The sequence below is a fragment of the Acipenser ruthenus genome, chromosome 5 (assembly GCF_902713425.1).
Source record: "Acipenser ruthenus chromosome 5, fAciRut3.2 maternal haplotype, whole genome shotgun sequence".
In the NCBI taxonomy this organism is placed as follows: Eukaryota; Metazoa; Chordata; class Actinopteri; order Acipenseriformes; family Acipenseridae; genus Acipenser; species Acipenser ruthenus.
The window spans coordinates 80,615,196-80,635,018 of NC_081193.1; the positions used below are offsets into that span (position 1 = coordinate 80,615,196).

General features: G+C 36.6%; 1 protein-coding gene across 1 annotated transcript in view; it reads right to left on the reverse strand.

The window, feature by feature from the left end:
- LOC117402568 (2-oxoisovalerate dehydrogenase subunit beta, mitochondrial-like) overlaps positions 1 to 19,823 on the reverse strand; it is a 98,393-nt gene that overhangs the window by 3,722 nt on the left and 74,848 nt on the right. The window contains exons 5-6 of the mRNA XM_059024794.1: positions 18,874 to 18,960; positions 217 to 257 (exon numbers count right to left, since the gene is read on the reverse strand). Of these exons, the coding sequence (XP_058880777.1) occupies positions 234 to 257; positions 18,874 to 18,960 (111 nt within the window). The 3' untranslated portion in view covers positions 217 to 233. The remainder of the gene's footprint in view (positions 1 to 216; positions 258 to 18,873; positions 18,961 to 19,823) is intronic.

The following is a 19,823-nucleotide window of genomic DNA, read 5'->3' on the forward strand; positions in this document are numbered from 1 at the left end:
AACACCTTATGTGTTTACAACTTTTCAACCTGAATTATCATTCCTCACAACTACCCTTTTACAATGGACATGATCTATTTACCATCTGTTTATTTCAACCCACATCCTCCCTCTCACCTCATCTAAAAATACCCTATTTTTAGTGCACAATATTACATCTATGCATTTTTTTGTATTCATTTACAAATAAAAAAATAAAAACATTTGCATCATTACCTTTATTTCTGAGTGACTCATTCAAAAGTGCATCCAACCATCTGAAAGAGAAACCAATTTAAACATTTTCACAGGTATTTTGCAATGGAGACAGGATGTTGGCTTACAGTGTTACAGTAGAAACACATTGTGCATTGATTGGCCTAATGCAAAGGATTAACTAGATACAGTAGACGCTCATTAGTAGCAACATATTGGTGCCCTTTTGCTATGTTGCTCCTAAGCAGCTGTTGCTGTTCTGGGGAGTGTCGTCTGACCAAAGGCAGCCTGCTTTTTCTGATACATAAAACAGCTACAGTACATGCTATATTCTTATTTTCAAGTATATTTGTAAAATAAAAAAAACATTCAGACTGAGACAATCTATAATTGTAACAATGCGATATATGTTTATTATTATTGCTACAGTATTACATTAGTATATGTACTGTACATTTTAAACATGTGCTATGTTCAGCATTTGTACCCTATACTGCCCTATTGTATCAATTTTATGTTTTAAGAACAACCAAACATTAACCATGACAACAAACACAACCTCTTGCTCTTACTTACAGATAAGACAAGCTAAATTCAAGCAACTAAGCTCTCATTATTTTTTTATGGATAATATAATGAGGCAATGAGAATAAAACCATTAACTTTTGTTTTCTTGTACCATAAAGTACCTTCTGTTAGTTAATATAAAAGATTTTACACAGCGAAGGAACCTTGAATTGGAAACAGCGTCTAACCAGCAAAATCCTGCTTTGGACACCAAAATTCCCTTATCTCCGAAGGTCTAATGCTGCCTCGCTCATGCTTCTTCTTAGTAAAATATAACAGTTTATACATAGCCAAGGGCTTTGAATGTGAGACACGGCCAACCAGCAAACCAACTCTGAATGTCTAATACTGCTTTACTCAGGCAAGCAGAGATGAAGGGGTACCTCGCAGTAAATCTACTGATAAGGACTTGTAGCCTCATGCTTGTACCAATGTTTTTTAATTAGGTCACAGTTTATACTAAATTGTCTAATTTAGGCTTAACATTCTTTGTTATAATACTTCTGTTTTCTATTACAGTTAGACCTTTACACTTATATTCCATTTCAATTAGATTAGAATACCTGTGTTTAGCTTAAAGACTGCTTCCAAATCAAGTTTACCTCTTTTTCTAAATAAGAAACTTGACTGTGAACACATTCTCAAGCCAATTAAATTAGATGCTTGTTTTCTTCCTTTACAGTTTTTCTGTTAAAACACTTGTTTTCTATTACAGTAAAACTTAAATAGGTGCAACAGTTCTTTTTTAGTTTCAAATGTAATTCTTTCCAAAGATAGCTTTTTCTTTGCAACATCTAAGAGGCTCCATGTTTTTGGCTTACAAACTTCTTCCCAATTGAAGTTACTGCTTTTCTGATAAGAACTTTCACTGTGAACACTTTTCCAATTTAATTAAATGAAATGCTTGCTTCTGCTTTTCTCTCAAGGTTAACACAGGATTCTGCGCCAGTAGCTGTCAGTTAAAGGAAAACTGAGTTCATTTCACAGGTGTTCCTGGTCAGCATGGCCCCCATTCAGCTCATTCCACACAGACTTACTCAAATCCAATAATAATAATTTCTTACTGTTATAATAAAATATTCAAAAAGGAATATAAACTCCTAAGCTAATATAGAGTATATCATAACATTATCCTAAACAGTGTGTTTCAACAATTTGTTTACAACATCCAGTTCATGTCAAGCAGATCAGCCCGGCTCCAGCAAGATTCGAATTCCCTTTCTGGACATCACAGGTGTGGGTGACAGTCTTTAAAAGCCTGATACCTGCAAAAGCTTAACCCTTCTTAGCAGGGCTCCCATCTTTTCATTCTCATTCCCATCACAGCTACCAAACAAACAGCAATTACTTTAAGTGGGTTATAAGCACAGTCAAAATAATAAAATATACAATGCTAATGGGGAAACAAGATTGTCAGTAAGTTAGTTATTCCCACAGGAGGTGCTGCATATCAATATTATTGTATCTGGATGCATTTCATGAAATTCTGTAAGCTCGTCCGGTTCCTATCTGATTGATCTCAGAGCTTTGTCAATTTGTCTTAAAGGAACCAGGTGATTTTGCCTCAACAACATGATAGACAGCCCATTCCATACCCTCACCACTGTGTGAAGAAATGTCTCCTTCCCTCTGTCCTAAGCCTAATCTCCACTTAATTTCCGACGGTGTTAACTTGTCCTGGTTTCTGTACTGCACTTAAAGTATTGGTTTGACTCAGTCTAAAAAATTGAATGCAACACCCCAATATTTTAGATATGCTTTAGATGCAAAACAACAACCAATTATAATGATAACTTTCAAATAAAAAACAGAATTGTTAAGGACGAACATGATGTTAAAAAATGTTGCTTTGCATACTCAATTATATGGACCAAGCCAAAGAGATGCAGCACAGAGCCTGTGAATCGCTCCCTCTTGTGCTTGTTACCAACAGGTGAAATACTTGTCAACACTAGCAATAACAGCATTATGACATCACTTTTAGTCTTAAGAGCACCTGACATGCAGAGAAAGCAGTATAAAGGCAATCACAAACGCACCAAATTAAAAGACAACCAGCAAGATCCTCCAGAACTGAACTGTGGCCTTCCTGACAAAACCAAATATTATTATTATTATTTATTTTTTAGCAGACGTCCTTATCCAGGGCGACTTACAATTGTTACAAGATATTACATTATACATTATTTCACATTATACAGATATCACATTACTTTTACATACAATCACCCATTTATACAGTTGGGTTTTTACTGGAACAATCTAGGTAAAGTACCTTGCTCAAGGGTATAACAGCAGTGTCCCCCACTGGGGAATGAACACACAACCCTCCGGTCAAGAGTCCAGAGCCCTAACCACTACTTCACATTGGTTGACCAGGACTTCCAGTTTCTAGGGCTGGCCTGGACTTCTCTCAACTATGCTCGACACACGGTAATATTACTAAAAAGTGCTGACATTAGTGAACGTGAGAATATACAAAAAGAATACCCATCCTCAACTCACCACATCGCAGCAAAAAAGATTTGTGTTTCTATTTGCATTGATCCAATCATCAGCATTGTCATTTCTCTAATCCAATCTCTGTGGGTTTTCCAGTGTTTATAGTTTAAAGTTTCAATACACTTTTTTTTTTGGTTGCAACAAAACAATCCCATTCTTTGGTCACTTGACACTTTCCATGTAAGAACACAGAGCTGTTGATAAAAACCCTGATTATATTTATGTCCAAGTGTCTGTAGTACTGCATATATGCAATCATGTTCTTATTAACTTGCTGGCAGGATAAAATTCAGCTAAATTATTAATGTAATCAAATAATTAACAATATTTACTCATACTGCTTTTATAATTTGTTAGACCAATGTTGACTTTGCTGCTGCTAAAAAAATCTAAATGCTACTGCTGTGCAGATAATTAATACATGGACCTCTGTTTGAGGACATTATAAAAAATCAATCAGGTAACAGGGCATGTGAATCTGCAGTTAATTTCTGTCTGTAATAACACAGCATTGGTATATTAGATCCACTGCAATATAAACCAATAGAATGGGCCCCAAAGACTCCAGTTTTAAAGGGCGCAGGACAGTACAAGACGCTGCAGGAATGGATCAACAGTGGCAAACAAAAAAGGCCAGACACAAATCTTTTTAACAGTAAGCCTCCACTTCTATTGATTCTACTTTAAACTTCACAGAAATTAAAACCAGAAGTTCTGCTTCACATTACTAATACTATCCATTTGCTAACCCCCCTGCTGAACACATCTGCGATAAATAGGTTTGCATCCAACTTTCTTGACCAAGATTAGCAGTGTTCCTTTAGTCGCCAGGCTTCTAAGCAGCCCCGCTATGAATGACAGTAGGTCCACAAACCTGCAGACGATTGCTTTTGACGAGAACAGTAGAAAAATCATTGAAGTCACTTCAGTTCTAAAATCAAGATATTTTCAAACTTGAAAAAAAAAAAGTTTAACTATTGGGCATAATGTATACTTTTAATATTGCATTATTTCTAAAGCACTTAATCCACTTGAAAAAAAAACAAAACACACAACAATAACTACATATACGTGGTGCCCATGTAGGAGGCTGTGTGGTCCAGTGGTTATAGAAAAGGGCTTGTAATCAGGAGGTCCCTGGTGCATAGTTCACACACCCTAGTCTGTAAGTCGCCTTGGGTAAAGGTGTCTGCTAAATAAACAAATAATAATATTTCAATATGAATCCCCTGAGTAGTATGCATGTTCGTTTTGGTCTGCAAATGCTTTGGTCTATATATATATATATATATATATATATATATATATATATATATATATATATATATATATACACACACACATACACAGTATATGCAGTATATTATTGTGGAAATTGGAACTGGTAAATAATCTTCTGGGCAAAAGCATTAAACATTTTTAGACTGCTAAATATTTAGGCTTCTAAGGCCAGAATGGAGATTATTATGAAAATGTATGTATAAACACTGTGGAAATGAGTCATTGTGCTGCTAATAAATGTCAAGAATTACAATAAAAGTGTTGACAGCTACTAGTAAAACAAATGCACACAAAACGCTGAATTTTCATTTCCAGTACTTTTCACTAATTTGCTGCTATTAAAACAACGGGCACTGTGCTCTCTTTTCTAACAAAGCCAGGAGCCTCTGAATTAACTTTTTGAACACACTGTGAACAAGTTATTGAACAAACAGCACTATCACCATTAACACATGTAGGCTACTATATATGTTTAATTACTAAAAAAACATATATATTTTTTTACATTAACACATTTTAGGACCTAACGTAAACTTAAATACTGAAACTTGCACAAATACACAAACCTGCACTCAAATTTTAATTAAAAAATAAAAATTACAGGTACTTGTATTCTTTAACATGTGTAACAAACAGTTCATAAACATTGATAAACTTTCCGCTTGTTTTATTTCATGCTATAGGCAGGTAGTTCTAAGGAGTGAAACCACTGGGACTAAAATATAGCAGCATCATTACTGTGGCACTTAATGACTGTCAACAAATTGTTTTCTACACTGTTTATTTTTTTGCTATAAATGGTCAGCTGTAAATACATTAATTTTTTTTAGAAGAGGGAAAAAAAAAAGAAAGCAGTCTCCTATTAAAAATAACACATCTGCAATAACTGTAATCTTGGAATGCAGAGAATAACTTAAAACAGACGCGGCAATGAATTAACAAAGTTAAGTGAAACAAGTCAGAGTTTTAGCTTTAAAACTCTTACATAAAAGTTGAGGTATTTTGTGCATTTTCAAATTAACATATTCAACTGCATGAATTTCACTTTGCATGTCAGGCTTAACATCAGTACCAGTTTTCTGTTATTAACCCCTAATTATTAATATTATTATGGTACTTGTGTTTAGACACTAAACCGCTTTTGTTTAAAGAGTGCATCCTTGTTTATCTTATACAAACATGTTTTGCAATGATGTATTTGCAAGTAACATCAATATCTCAAATCTGTCATATTTCAATTTTGACAAATGAAAAATGTTGGATTAACCGGGTCAAAGTGAACTAGTACTTCTAGATCTTCCTGTTTTCGAAGACGCTGCTAGGCGTTTGGATTGCGATGTTTTACTGTGTTCTACGTTTAATATGTATCTTTGTAAATAGCCCCAATATTTAATCTCAACCTTGTGAGATGCCATTACAAAGAAACATTTTCAAGAGTAATGTCTACATATAGGCATGCTGGTGATATGAGCGAGTTTCTGAAAATGTGCTCACAGTGATTTAATTTCCTAAAAAGGGTGAAAGTGCTATTGTAATATTTCTGTAAGTTTCAGTAGTTGGGCATGTACAAAAGTAGCTGACAACAGTTACACGGACGTTAAAATGGTGATATAATAATTGGATTGTTAGGGAACTTGCAAATAAATTACCTACCTGCTTGAAAAAGCATACCGTTAATTGGGTGGAAAAATGTTTGCTTGCATATGTGAAGATTGGAACTAAGTTTTAGTTTACCAATAATCAGTATAATAATTATAATTAATAGCAGAAGATGCTGAACTGGAAAATGCTGCCAATCTCTCTGTTGTGTACATTTTCTATGGAAGGTTCCCAGCCGAGAATAAAGAAAACGAGACTCTCGCTCTCTGAACTAGGAGGGCTATCCTCGCCTTTAAAAAGCAGTTGCCACGTCAATTTCAGTTCACAATGCCACTTGTCAATTTCAGTAGGCTACTGTTTAACCAGAGACAGTACAAGGAAAAAATGCGTTGGGAACATTAAACATTAAAAGTATTGGTGAGAAATAAAATAGGCTACTACAACAATGAAGATGGAGAGTGAAAAACGGTGTTTCACCCCCAAGTAATACTGGTTATAATCAGTGGTGTAGTGGTAAAAGGAGCGGTCCCAATGAGAATCAATTGAATAGTTAACGAGGTATTTATTAACAGTTACGCCCACTTTCCATTTAACGCGATTTAATCGGGTTTTTTTTTTTTAAATAATTAATATAACACATATTTTACTTAACAAATTTCTGTAAAATGTCCCCTCTCTATAGAAAATTAAAAGTTGCACTTACCAATCGCAGGTTGTTTTTAGTCAACTATAGGAACTGCCACAGAGCGTCAGGGGAGTCGCTGTCATCTGCGGATCGATGATTGTGTCGCAACCAAGAGGTCACATAATGGCTTGGATTCCACTGTCTCAAAGGGGGTCCATGAAGCTTGATAAACAATACGGCTGAAGCATGTTTGATTACAATTTTGGAACGCTGATCAGTTATAATTAAGTTCATTTGGCTGAATCCCCTTTCACATTCAGCAGTACTGCACGGGATCACACGTGTGCAGTTAATAAGTGGAGCTAAATCATCTGGAATTCTTTCATTGTTCGCCTTAAAATCTCGAAATGCACTTTTGATAACACGTTCATTTAGCTGAAAGCGCCGACACAATCTTTCAACTTCATTTTCGCCATAACCCTGAGGTAGTTCTGCAGGCCAGTGGTGTGGATCCAGGACCAAGAGCTCAGAAAGAAGACTTTCATATTTTTGGCAATTCACCTCGGAAGAAGCCTGAAAGAATAAGCTATGTGAAATTAATGGTAGCATTTCTAAAATGTATTTTTGAAACCTTAACTGTTTGTATATATATATATATATATATATATATATATATATATATATATATATATATATATATATATATATATATAGATGCGTTTTGTAGTTTTGAGTAGGATTAAATAAAATAAATAATAAAAGTGAGATTTTGCAGAATACATATACTGTGCAGGAGTGTTTTTCTATTCTTATATTTACATTAGCCTATGCACCTGCGATGAGACTGACAGGAGTGCAGGTGTTTATAATTTATTTGTATATACTTCTGAGTTGCAGTTTTAAACTACACATGAAACTGAAATTAACGCCCCCCTCTGCTCGTTAATTGCAAACAATTAGGCTAGCTATTAAAATTAGAAAATCTGTACAAGGTTTATGAACATACCTTCTCAATTGATGCAGTGGTTGTAAAAAGTCGTTCTTTCATATGATTGGTGAGTTTGGTAAGGAATTGTTTATGATTTATTTTTACATCAGTGACAGCAGTGAAAGTTCGTATAAGGCATCGTACATAACTCCGAGGTCAATGAGAAATTCTGGCGAGCACAGCCTTTTCAGTAGACCGCTGTATGTCGCTCTTTCAGCAGAAGTCGGCTTAGCGCTTACTGCAGCTTTAAAATGAGCCGACAGAACTTCAAAACTTTCCCACACAGCGGAGACAGTCCTGAACGAACTGGAAACCCATCTCACATCCATTACACGACCAATTTTCCTCAAGACAGCATCCAGTTCCTTCGCACAATTCCGGAGTTCTTGCTGATTTAGTGCTGATCTACTGTAGACTGAGTACAGCTTGTCCACGAAAGAATGAAAATGGTTCATGCCAGTACCGTCACTTGCAAATGCAACAAGATTCTTCTGTAAGTATGCATGGTCAAACCCGTGTTTCTGAAGACACTTAGTAAGCGCTAACACTATGGACTCAGCTGACTGATCAAAAAGTTCAACTAACTCCAAAAACATGAAGTGGGGGTAACGTGTCTTGTCTGTCTCGCATTTGAGATGCACAATAAGTGCTGGGGAACCATTCAGAGCTGTTGATTCATCAATTAACACAGCAATTTTTCCATCGATGTGTATTATTCTCTCACAGGCTTTTTTGACCATTTCATCAGAAACGTGGTTGATAATTTGAGTGGCGCTGTATCTGGAATGAAGACCAGTTCCCACATTAACACCATTTATTTTTTGCAGTTCCAGTAAGGCCTGATGATCAGAATAGGGTCGATTTTGTTTTTCAAGGTAGTAAGCAGTAGAAAATATTTTACAGGTAGCTTCGTGATCTCGCCTTTTTGCACTGTCAACACATTTCCCAATAATGTCCTCTGTGTTCTGCTGTAACAATGCAGTGGCCTTGTTATGAGCGCTGGATTTCTTGTGTTCAGCTATCTTTTTTCGCAAAGATCGTAGCTGTTGCTCTCGAGTTTTTCCATTGTACCCAACACTGTAATTTTTCCACTCAGAAGACAGAGAAACACTCAGACTTTTCAAAACTGACAGCGCAGAAACACGTCTACAAACACGACAGCCCAGATTACCATCCGCACAGTCAAGGAAAGTGTAAAGTTGTTTCTTTTCTTCCCATACCTCAGAACTCCAGATGTTTGGCCATGGCTGTTTCTCCGCGTTTTTTTCTTCAACTGCTGTAGGTTCTGGTTCCACTGTAGGTTCTGCTTCTGCCGTACAACAAACGATCTTCTGTTTTTTACTACTATTGCCAAAATATTGTATCAAAGTCTCTTGACGAGTTCGTTTACTACGTCCGAGACAAGACATTTTTGATTTGCGAGTTGTTTTTTATTATTATTATTAATACCGTTACTAATATCATCACCTCAGTTACGGCCAAGGAACGAACCGCCTCCTTCTCTGATTGGTTGTCAGCAACATCACTTTCAAAAGTGATTTGCTAAAAAAAAAACTGGAATGGCAGTATATTTTAATGGCATAATAATGGACCAATCGAAAGCAGCAACTGTGCTGCTTATTGTGGTGACATCGTTTTTCAGATTACTTGATGTTTAGCCGACAGCTTGTCTTTGTTAAACGTATAGCTAGCTGTCTGTCTGTCGCAAATTCGCACAGCTGGCACAGAGCCGCAGGCGACGCTTACAAGTGTTTAGACAAAATTCGAACACGAAAATATTTTAAATATATGTATTTATAATTGTGAATATTTGCAATTGAAAAACATGGATTGAAAAAGTGCCGGAGCACAGCTGCGCCCCGCTCCGGCTCCACTACACCCCTTGTTATAATTCTTTTTTCTGGTATGGGGTCGCATTTTTCAAACAGTAGTGCAAAACAACTACTTGGCGATACGCTGCAGCCGTGTTGCTCAGACCCCTACATTTTATATGAACTGAAGACCTTGTTTGCTACGTGGCTTCCGGAAAATCTTATGAGCGAAAACATGGCCGTGCACCGTGGTCAGTTAGGGTCCATTTTTTTATTTGGCCTTTGCAAAAGACCCCTCATAAGAGGGCTTTATATATATATAATTATTATTTATTTCTTAGCAGACGCCCTTATCCAGGGCGACTTACAATTGTTACAAGATATCACATTATTTTTACATACAATTACCCATTTATACAGGTGGGTTTTTACTGGAGCAATCTAGGTAAAATACCTTGCTCAAGGGTACAGTAGTAGTATCCCCCACCTGGGATTGAACCCACAACCCTCCGGTCAAGAGTCCAGAGCCCTAACCACTACTCCACACTGCTGCATAATGTATGTGTGTGTGCAACATTAGTGGATGCCATGGATTGTATTTAATAAAAAAACATATGTGTCACGAAAGGGGAGTTTTTTTTGGTAATGCCACATCCTTCACAAATGTTAGTTTCATATGTACAAGATCTACATTTCAATATTAATGAAAAAGAACAATACAAAACAAACTTTTAAAATTAGATGTTTGGTATGGCTTTAAAAATCATAATAAACCTAATTTAGTTTGTATGCCTCCAAAGTGATTCTCATTTAAATGTTAATGCTTTAGAAATAATGGGAATAATAATATAAAAATCCCAGTATCTTGGAAGCTATGCACAACCAGATGCACCATGTAATTCACACTGACAGGCCTGTGAAGTCTGCACTGGGTTTGCTTTGCAGAATACTAGCAAGGTAATGGAGGTCATTATCTTATTGAATTTTTAATAATCCTAGATATGATTCTCATTATCCAAGCTACAATCCGTCTCTTTACATTTCTACCTTTAACATGAGGTTTATTCCAGGTGACGCCAGGTGTCTTGTAAAATCACAGAAGCTTAGTAGACCATGACAAAGCAAGAGTTTGAACCTGTGTGCCCCCAGAAAATCAACGACGCACTATTACAGCTTCGCTACCTTTCGTTGATACCAAATTTGAGCAGCTGCAATATTAAAATCTGCTACACACCAGACGTGATGCAATTTTTCATCGGGCGACAAGATACTTTCGCAGTGACATGACCATACACACCTGAAGCGACACAGACGTGATGCGACAGATTTGAAAACTATCAGATCTATAAAACTATAAAAATTGCTATTGCCAAAACTATGATCAAGACTGGTAGATATTCGACAACATGATGTGGAAATTATGTGCAAGTGTCTTCCCTGATGGTATTTCAACATATATGTCATTAAATCATACATATCAGGCTTATTCAAATTCCATAAAAATTGACCCATATATTATCGTTCAAATCTGTATCTTTATAATTATGAGGTTCTTTCTCATAAAACGCCAGGTATTTTTCCACGGCAAGTAGTCAACGATAATCGATGCATTGACGTTTTATTTTTCAAAATAATGAACAAACATTAGTCTTTTTTTTTAACAGAAGACCAATAACTAAAAAAACTGTTGTGCATAATAGTTGAACAAAAAGGCACAACTTGCAATCAAATCAGAATACTTATTAAAAAAAGAAATACAAAGGACTTGAGTTTTTAACAACTGGAAAGAATATGCATGCGTCCGCATCAGACGTCCTTTTAACACTAGAGCCACCACGGTAATACTTATACCTAAAACCGCAGCCCGCAGTCATTATGACGGTTACATTTTAAACAACATCAATATTAAAATGAAAGACAAACTATCAGATACAACTCAAAAGTTTTATTCAAGCATCAGGGTTTCCCAGTCCTGGTCCTGGGGGACCCCTGTGACTGCTGCTTTTCATTCCAACTGAGTTCTCAATTACTTAATCAAACCATTAACCACTTCAACACCATGACGTACACACGTACGTCAAATGAAAACCTACTTACAGTACCATGCCGTACCTGCGTACGTCAAGTTTCCCATTCTATTCTGTGATCGGTTTCTCAGTCTAGCATTTCAGGTTTCATTCTCTAAGGCAGTGCTAGTACTGTGGAATGTGCAATGGGGAGGGTCAGGTGACATTTGTATCCAATTGCGTGTCATGTAGCGATTCCAATCTACCTGTGTGCGTTTAGAAGATTGAGATACATTGTGGGAAGCCATTCAACTTTTACAAGTATATATATGTGTGTTTTAAATTATTTTTTTGTTTTATTATTAGTTTACTTGTTTAGTTGTAGTTTCCATAGTTTTTAGCGAAAGCTAAACATGGCAACGTATGTGGTCTTTCTATAATGAGCAACAGGAGTGAAGTTGGTTCGGAGGACTTCGATACCAGCGACAGTGATGCTGACTTATTACTCAGCAATGATGAGGATGTGTAGCTTAGAACAGTACAAACTGTACAAACAAAAGAGCATGAAGCTACTTTTACAGGTAAGGCAGCTGCAAACGGGAAGCTGTTTGGTTTGAAATGGCAGTGCTGTGACGAAATACTATCAAAACACAGCACTGGGTACAGGCAATGTGGTAGCCAGATTCATCACAATGCCTGCGCAAAGTAGCCCTGTACACGCATTTGTGACTATCCCTCCAACACAAGGGAAGCAGAGACTGCAACAAAGGTGCAATGTCTGCTACGAAAATGAAAACAAAAGAAAGGACACAAGTGTGCAGTGCAGTGTGCAGTGGTTGCAAAGTCAACCCCGGGTTCTGTTGTATTGAACATTTCAATGGCACACGTTTTGATGTTGTTTGATTTCTATTGGACAATTACTGTTTACTGATTATTCTTGTTATTAGGGTTATTAGCAAAAAAAAACATGTTTTTATCTCTATATTGAATATGGGTATGTAGTACACAGCAGCATAAAGGGTTAATGAAAAAAGTCTGGGTCATTTATTTGTGTTTTATTTATCATATGTTAACATTTTATAGCAATTACAGGTTTGAAAACATTATTATTATAATTTTCAAAATCTTGTACCTGGGGAGGGGTTTCATTTTTACATCTGGAGTTGAAGTGGTTAATTGAACTAATGTGCTTAATTAGACCTTTTTAATTATTCTCAGCTCCTAAAAATTTTTAGATTTCAAGTTACTCATAAAATTGTATAGTTAACTTCAAATCTCCAACTGTTTAAAAGCTGAAAACAATTAAAAAGGTCTAATTAAGCTAATGAATAGTTCAATTAAGGGTTCAATTAAGTAAATGAGAACTCAGCTGGAATGAAAACCAGCAGACACAGAGGTCCCCCAGGACCAGGATTGGGAAACCCTGCTCTAAATCACTGTAGGAAGAGCAAGACACAAAACATAACAAGAAGTGCTCTGGCTTCTCAGTTCGGTAGCACATCATGGATCATTATTGATGTGTTACCTGCTGTGGGCAATAATACTTACCCTGTCAGTGTACTACAGCAGACATTTTGAAAAGAGCTTTGAAACAGACTTTAAAGTTATAAGTGTAAAAAGTTGTCAGGATGTTAACATTGAAAATAAAAATTACAGGTACGTTATTTAACACTAGAACCGCCGGATTTTCGAATGACCTAGAACCGCCACGTGGGTCACTTTGACCCATACATTTTTAAACTGCTTTGTTATGAAAATGAAAGACAGACTATCGGATTCAACTGAAAAGTTTTATTCATGAACATCATATCTAACATTTGCATCGCAGAAACACCGTATTTAAATGGAAAATTAAACATAAAAGGTTTTAGTTTGAAAATGAGCGCATATACAGCACGACTACTATAATAAAACACACATTTCCAAATATAATAAAATACACATTTCAAACGAAACAGGTATGTATATATACCCGTGTACAGGTGTAAACGGGTATATGTACATACAAAACTATAAAACTGAAATCATTGTTTCTAATACTACATAAAAAGAAAATATAACACTACTTCAGGTAGGACGTCTGCACTGTAGGAGCGTACGCGTCTGCCAGCTGACTGTGCCTGCATCCAGGAGCTGTGTTGTAAACACAGATGCAGTTCCATTGAACACTATTGTGTAAACACATGTAAACTGGTACATACAAACCTGTAAAACCAAAATGTTTTTTTTTTTCTAAAAGTAATATAAAAAAATATATATATAAAATAAGTTGTTGTCATTTCATTTTGCTGTATGCATCTGAGTGCAGCTTGCCGTATTCCAATCAAAATGACTACTTTCAAGGTTAAATATTTCCTTCTGATATATTCCCAGTTGCATTTGTGGAACAAAAAACAAAGGATTGTTGTCTCCAGGTACATTGAAAAATAAGCAACTAGGCTTTCACTGAGTTGGCATCTTGACACATCCACAATCATAGCAATTATTTATTTTATTTTTTAGCAGACGCCCTTATCCAGGGTGTCTGCTAAGAAATAGCAATCTCTGTCTCGTAGTCAGTCTACAAACAAAGGCTTGACATAAAAAATAAAAAAAAACAAGTGTGCTAGGAGGAGGAGGCATGTCTTGTTTGCTGCATTTACAAAAATAATAGAACATCTTTGTTATTAATGTATTGCAAAGGGCTGCATTATTTGTATTTGCAGTAGCTTCAGTATCTTTGTATAACATTGCTTATAAAATAACCAAACTATAAAGCACTATCATTTTATGAGTCAAATGGCAATAATTTGAAACGTTGAATAAAATGGTGTCATAATATTGAATTAAGAGGCATCTAAACCCCTCCTACTGTAGGTTTATGTTTTCATATTTGGTCAAAGAACCAAGTGGCTTTCCATGGCTACTTCCAGCAGCTCTCAGATAATACACGATTGCTTGGTGGTACAACCTTTACAAATAGTAGAAAGTTGCGTGAAGATATGTCACAAATAGGATTTTCAGTGCGGAAGTCTCGTAAGCATACTTTCTGTAACATAGGCTAAATCAGTCAGTGTCTTTATATTAATGAGCACCAGCACCAGTACCATCTAGAGCAGTGTATTGCCAGAACAAGTGGAAGTTCATTAGATGGTGCTGGCTCTTACTTCTATAAAGTCATTGACCCTATGCTACATATATCTATGGCAGGCAACTAAAACTGAAGAGCAGCACCTGAACTATGGTGAAAGCACTACATATTTTCAGCTAGGACTTGCTATAAACCATATTTCTGATATAAATTAATCTCACAGAGGTGGCATTTCAAACAAAGCATTAGGAAAACGGCTGCAGAAAGGTATCCTCTGGTCTAGTGGAAACCTGCCTTACTTCAAAAGGGCAGGAATGTTCCCATTACAGTGATACAGTGTTACAGGATGTTCTACGACAAAAGGAAGACAGACTGCATTCTGCAAGAGGCTGAAAATGGTTAAGATCTGAGAGATGTCTTCTCGAGTGGAGAAAAAAAAAATCAGCTTTTTGATCTAGTAATGATAAAAGTTCAAATTCTAGAGGCTATGCAACAGACCTCCGGGACAAGATAGCAATGATAACATATTATTGTATAATGAGGCAAGAAAGGTATGTGAGAACTAGGTTGTGATTATGGGCCAAGCCAGTCGAACTCCGTCTAGATGGTATTTACCCCAGGGTGCTGAAGCACACTATGGCAAGGTAAATAATGTTTTTATTGGTTTGTAAATAAATTGTGTTTCATGTGAAAGATTAAGTCTGCCCTAGATATGGCAGGGCTGAAAGGTTTGAATTTCCTCCCTGCCTAATTGAAATCCATGTGCAGCAGGTGGCCAGGTGTTGATTGACTAATTGATTATCAATTAACCCTGGCCACAGGCCTTTAAAAAGGGGCTGAAGACCCAGTCCTTTGTTGTTCTTCATATAACAGCCTGAAGCGCATGACTGTGTGTAAATCCAGGGTGAGTGAACCAAATATGCGTGATCACCGTGTGTATACTGGGGTCATTGAAACCGAGGACCACAGCGTATGTAACCGGGATCCTAGGGATTTAGCAGGGATTCATTTAGGGGATTTTAATCACACCAAAAATGTATTTAGAGTTGTGTTAGGGAGAAGGTTCCTGGAGCAGGCCTCCCTTATAGTAGGAGAAGCACTCAGCCAGTGTTTGGCCACCTTGTGTTAGCTGTTTTTTCAACTGTTTTGTTTTTGCATTTTATGTATTAATTATTTTCATGTACAATTGGGTGTATGTCGTCCCACACTAGAGCTACCATTGCTGGTACCCTAGTGGTGGCCACCTACCATGGCAACCCCTGTAAATTCTGTCACTAAAACCTGGACGTGTGTTCTAGCACTGCAACAGGCAAGCCAAGTCCTACAGGGGCCACTACAGTATTATTACAATTAAATCATGAAGTCATTCAGGACAGGGTGAGAGGTTTAAATTGATTCATTTAATAATTAAAAGGCCATGCTTGGAACAAAGACATGGAAAAGCCAAAGAACATCTATTCCAGTACAAAAATGTCACTAATGTGATAGTATCCAAGTCTTATTCATATCAGTGAAAATTACAGGTTGTGGTAACAGTTGCTTCCATGACTCATTTAATTTGTTTGAACTTTGCATATAAAAAGGTCAAGAGACTGTAGAGTACTGTGATGGTAGAGCCTATAATAGAAACACAGTGATTTGCATTTCTTAACAGCAACCAGTAAATAGTCAGTTATCATACAATGTTTTAGTGTTATCATTCATTCCTGTAAAACTGTGGGGCTCTGAAGCCTGTCAAGACTACAAGTATAAGGCTCAAGATAGTTTATTTTGAACTGTAACCTCAAGCTTATTTTGCTGCAGCTTAACAAATCTTATCTAGTTTATTTGACTCCATATAATCTTCCAAAAAGGAATGTACACAGAACGATTATTTTTTAATGTTTTGTAACATAACTTGAGCAAGGTACTGTACCTAGATTGCTCCAGTAAAAACCCAACTGTATAAATGGGTAATTGTATGTAAAAAATAATGTGATACCTGTATAATGTGAAATCTTGTAACAACTGTAAGTCGCCCTGGATAAGGGTGTCTGCTAAGAAATAAATAATAATAAATAAATAATAATAATAAAGACATCCCCCTGGAAAGGCAGTAACTATAATAATATTAATCATCATTTAAACAACTGGCACTGTTAAGATAGGGTGCATCCAACAAAACACTGAAAACGTGACTAACTAATACAAATGTAATCACTGGGGTAAACACAGTAACTTGAACAGCACTGTTAGAAAAAGCACTCGCCACACAACGTGACAATCACTAATAGTTGAGTTAATTAGGTGTTTCCTGGCTTCCTGTTAAATGGTAAACAACTGTTTTTTTCTTTTCTGAAACCGGGGGGGGGGGGGGGTCGTGGTATCAGCCACAGTAATGGAACTGGGAAGGTAGCAACAATAGACATGTTATCTGCATACCACACAAGCCTGGATCCTATACAACAGGACACAAAAGACCATAATAAGTCATCATGTTGTAGGTACTGTAGCAGGTATAACTACACTCAAAAGCTATTAGCTACAAAAATTAGCTTTAAGAAAAATGTATTATTCCGGTTCCATGACCCTAGGTAGGTCAAAAGTTTTGGATCCAGTTTCAGGTCAAGTCTTCTTTCATGCCTTACACATGTATATGACTTTTGAGGAATTTGTAGCACAATATTAAACTCGCACTACCAAGCTTTTATTTTTTTATAATTAGTTTCTGCATATACAGTTATTTTTACAGTTCATGGTTTTTCTCATTGGCTGTGAGCACAGGAAGACTGTTTGTCATGTCAGGGCAAAGATATTGCTTTTCATCTTATATATTAATTTCCCTTACAAAAGGTATACATTTAGGTTACCTACGTGTTTTTTGTAACTGGAACCATACATAAGCAAAGACTGACACTTCTCTCTCCAGATGACTGATTCTTGCTCTAAACTAAATGACTGCCCAAACCTGCCAACATTACTGAATCACATATAGAAGAACATAGAGTGAAAAGCTTGAGGCAAGAAAGGCACTATATTTTACCTAATTATTAGTATCTTTCTGTTATCTTTTCGGTTATCGATTCTGTAGATTTTTAAAAAGTATAAATATCGAGAGGAAAATCTCTCCATTATTGTTCTGAGCGGTTACTGAATGGCAAATGTGTTTTCCCAAGCTACTTTATTGCATCTTGGGACTAAAGCAAAATATTTCATTTTAAAATAAAAATACATTAAGCTGCATCTGTTTGATGCCACTAAAAGAATAGAGTATCAGGATTTATAATACTTGAGAAAGCGTTCTTTATCCAAACACCACAACCATAACATTTAATGAAATCTGGAATGCATCCAGAGCTATACACATAGAGAATGAATTCCTCTGTATTATTGTTGCAGTGCGAGTCCTACAGGGAAGATGCAATCTACAGATCTGATGATCTCCTTTTTTTGTTCTTTAGCCAAGGTGAAAAAGTTGAGGGATCCACAGCACGTACTGGATCACAGCATGGAAACTTGCCATGCACGCCAATAAAATTTGTAATTACAATCCACATGGAAACAATAATGTAGACAGGAAGAGCTGACAATTCTTGGCACACTTACCACAAAGGCTAGAGAATAATTTTGAAGTTACTTGCAAGAAACTATAAACGGTTTAAAATAAATAAATAAATCTCTATCCAATTTAAATATTGCCTCAATGTAAAAAAAAAACAAAAAAACGCTTATTGATCCGGAAGGACTTATGATCAATAGGCTGCCTTTGTGAGATAATCTGCACAAGAGGAACAGGTATTATATCTTAATTCATTTGTCCATGAATGTGATGCCAGTCTTGGCAGTCAACACTGTTGAAACTCATTATTAGGGGTAACATGAAAAACAGCTAGAAATGCATGTTTTTTGTTAATTAAAGCAAAGTATCTTCTATGTCACAACAGAATGTATTTGCTCAGAGAAAATGCACCCAATAAATTCCCTAGGTGCGTATGTTATTCCCTGCAGTGAAACAAATAAGCAATTCACAGATTGTGTGCGGCAGTGGACACAGAACAAGAAAGAGCAATGTTATATGGAGAAAACTTGAACATCCCACCTTGCCTTTCCATTGGCAGTAATAACTGATACTGCACTGCAAAATAGCAACATAAATAAAACCTTTTTTTCTCTCTAAAAGAGCAGTTAAAAAGGACAAAAATGAAGAAAAGAAAAAAAAAACATTTTAAATAAGATTAATGTCAGTTTACCTGGACTGTAGAACTTATCTCAGCTGCAAATCTGCCTGTTACTGGAGCTTCATGGCTGACCAAAAGTCTCCCAGTCTTTGCAACCGACTGCAAAAAAAAAAAAAAAGATTTTACAAGTAACAGTGGCTACATCATTTATAATATTCCAAATCTGCTGTAGTATGATTTACCCATAGTGGAGTACTGTTTTGGTTATTTTCATTATGTTTTTTTAATTTGTTTGTTTCCATTTATAGTCACATACCACACACACTGTTGGAGATAGTTTGCTCATTAACTAAACTTTGCTCATAAGCCTGGATATTGGTACCTGCATCTTACAGCCAGACGGTTGTCTGGTGGTGAAGGACATGGTATATTTTCAACATATTGCAGCGGCCAGCTATGTGCCGGGGGTTCTGGTGTTTAATGAAGAGACGGGCAACAGGGTGCAGCGAATGTAGCTCTTTTTCTTAATGGGTTTCATGCGTTTTTCTTAAATTACTTTCTCTCTTGATCTGTCATTCAGCACTCTCCTCTCAATTGGCATGCAGCACTCTTTTTGATGGATGCTGACTCCACCCACTCATCACACATTGGCCCATCATTATCCCCTCGCATTCACACACACACATACACAGAGAAACTGACAGGCAGGCAGGGAGCTCAAGGATAGGGGGGAAACACATTCACACTCACTCACACAGCAGAGCACAACGCAGGACACATTATGGGTACAGGTCAAAGTCCCAACCCATTATGGAGATGACCCCCATGGATAAATATCACACCCTAGTTTAGCAAATTCACAGTTTAATAGAGAGTGAAGTTTAAGAAGGATGAAACATTCCGACACCTCCTCAAGACTCACCTCTTCAGAAAGCACCTGTAGAACTCCTCTGTTTTTCCCCTGGGACACATCACCCTTCCTTAAATGCGCTTTACTTGCTCTTATCTGCCCCCTATTTTAC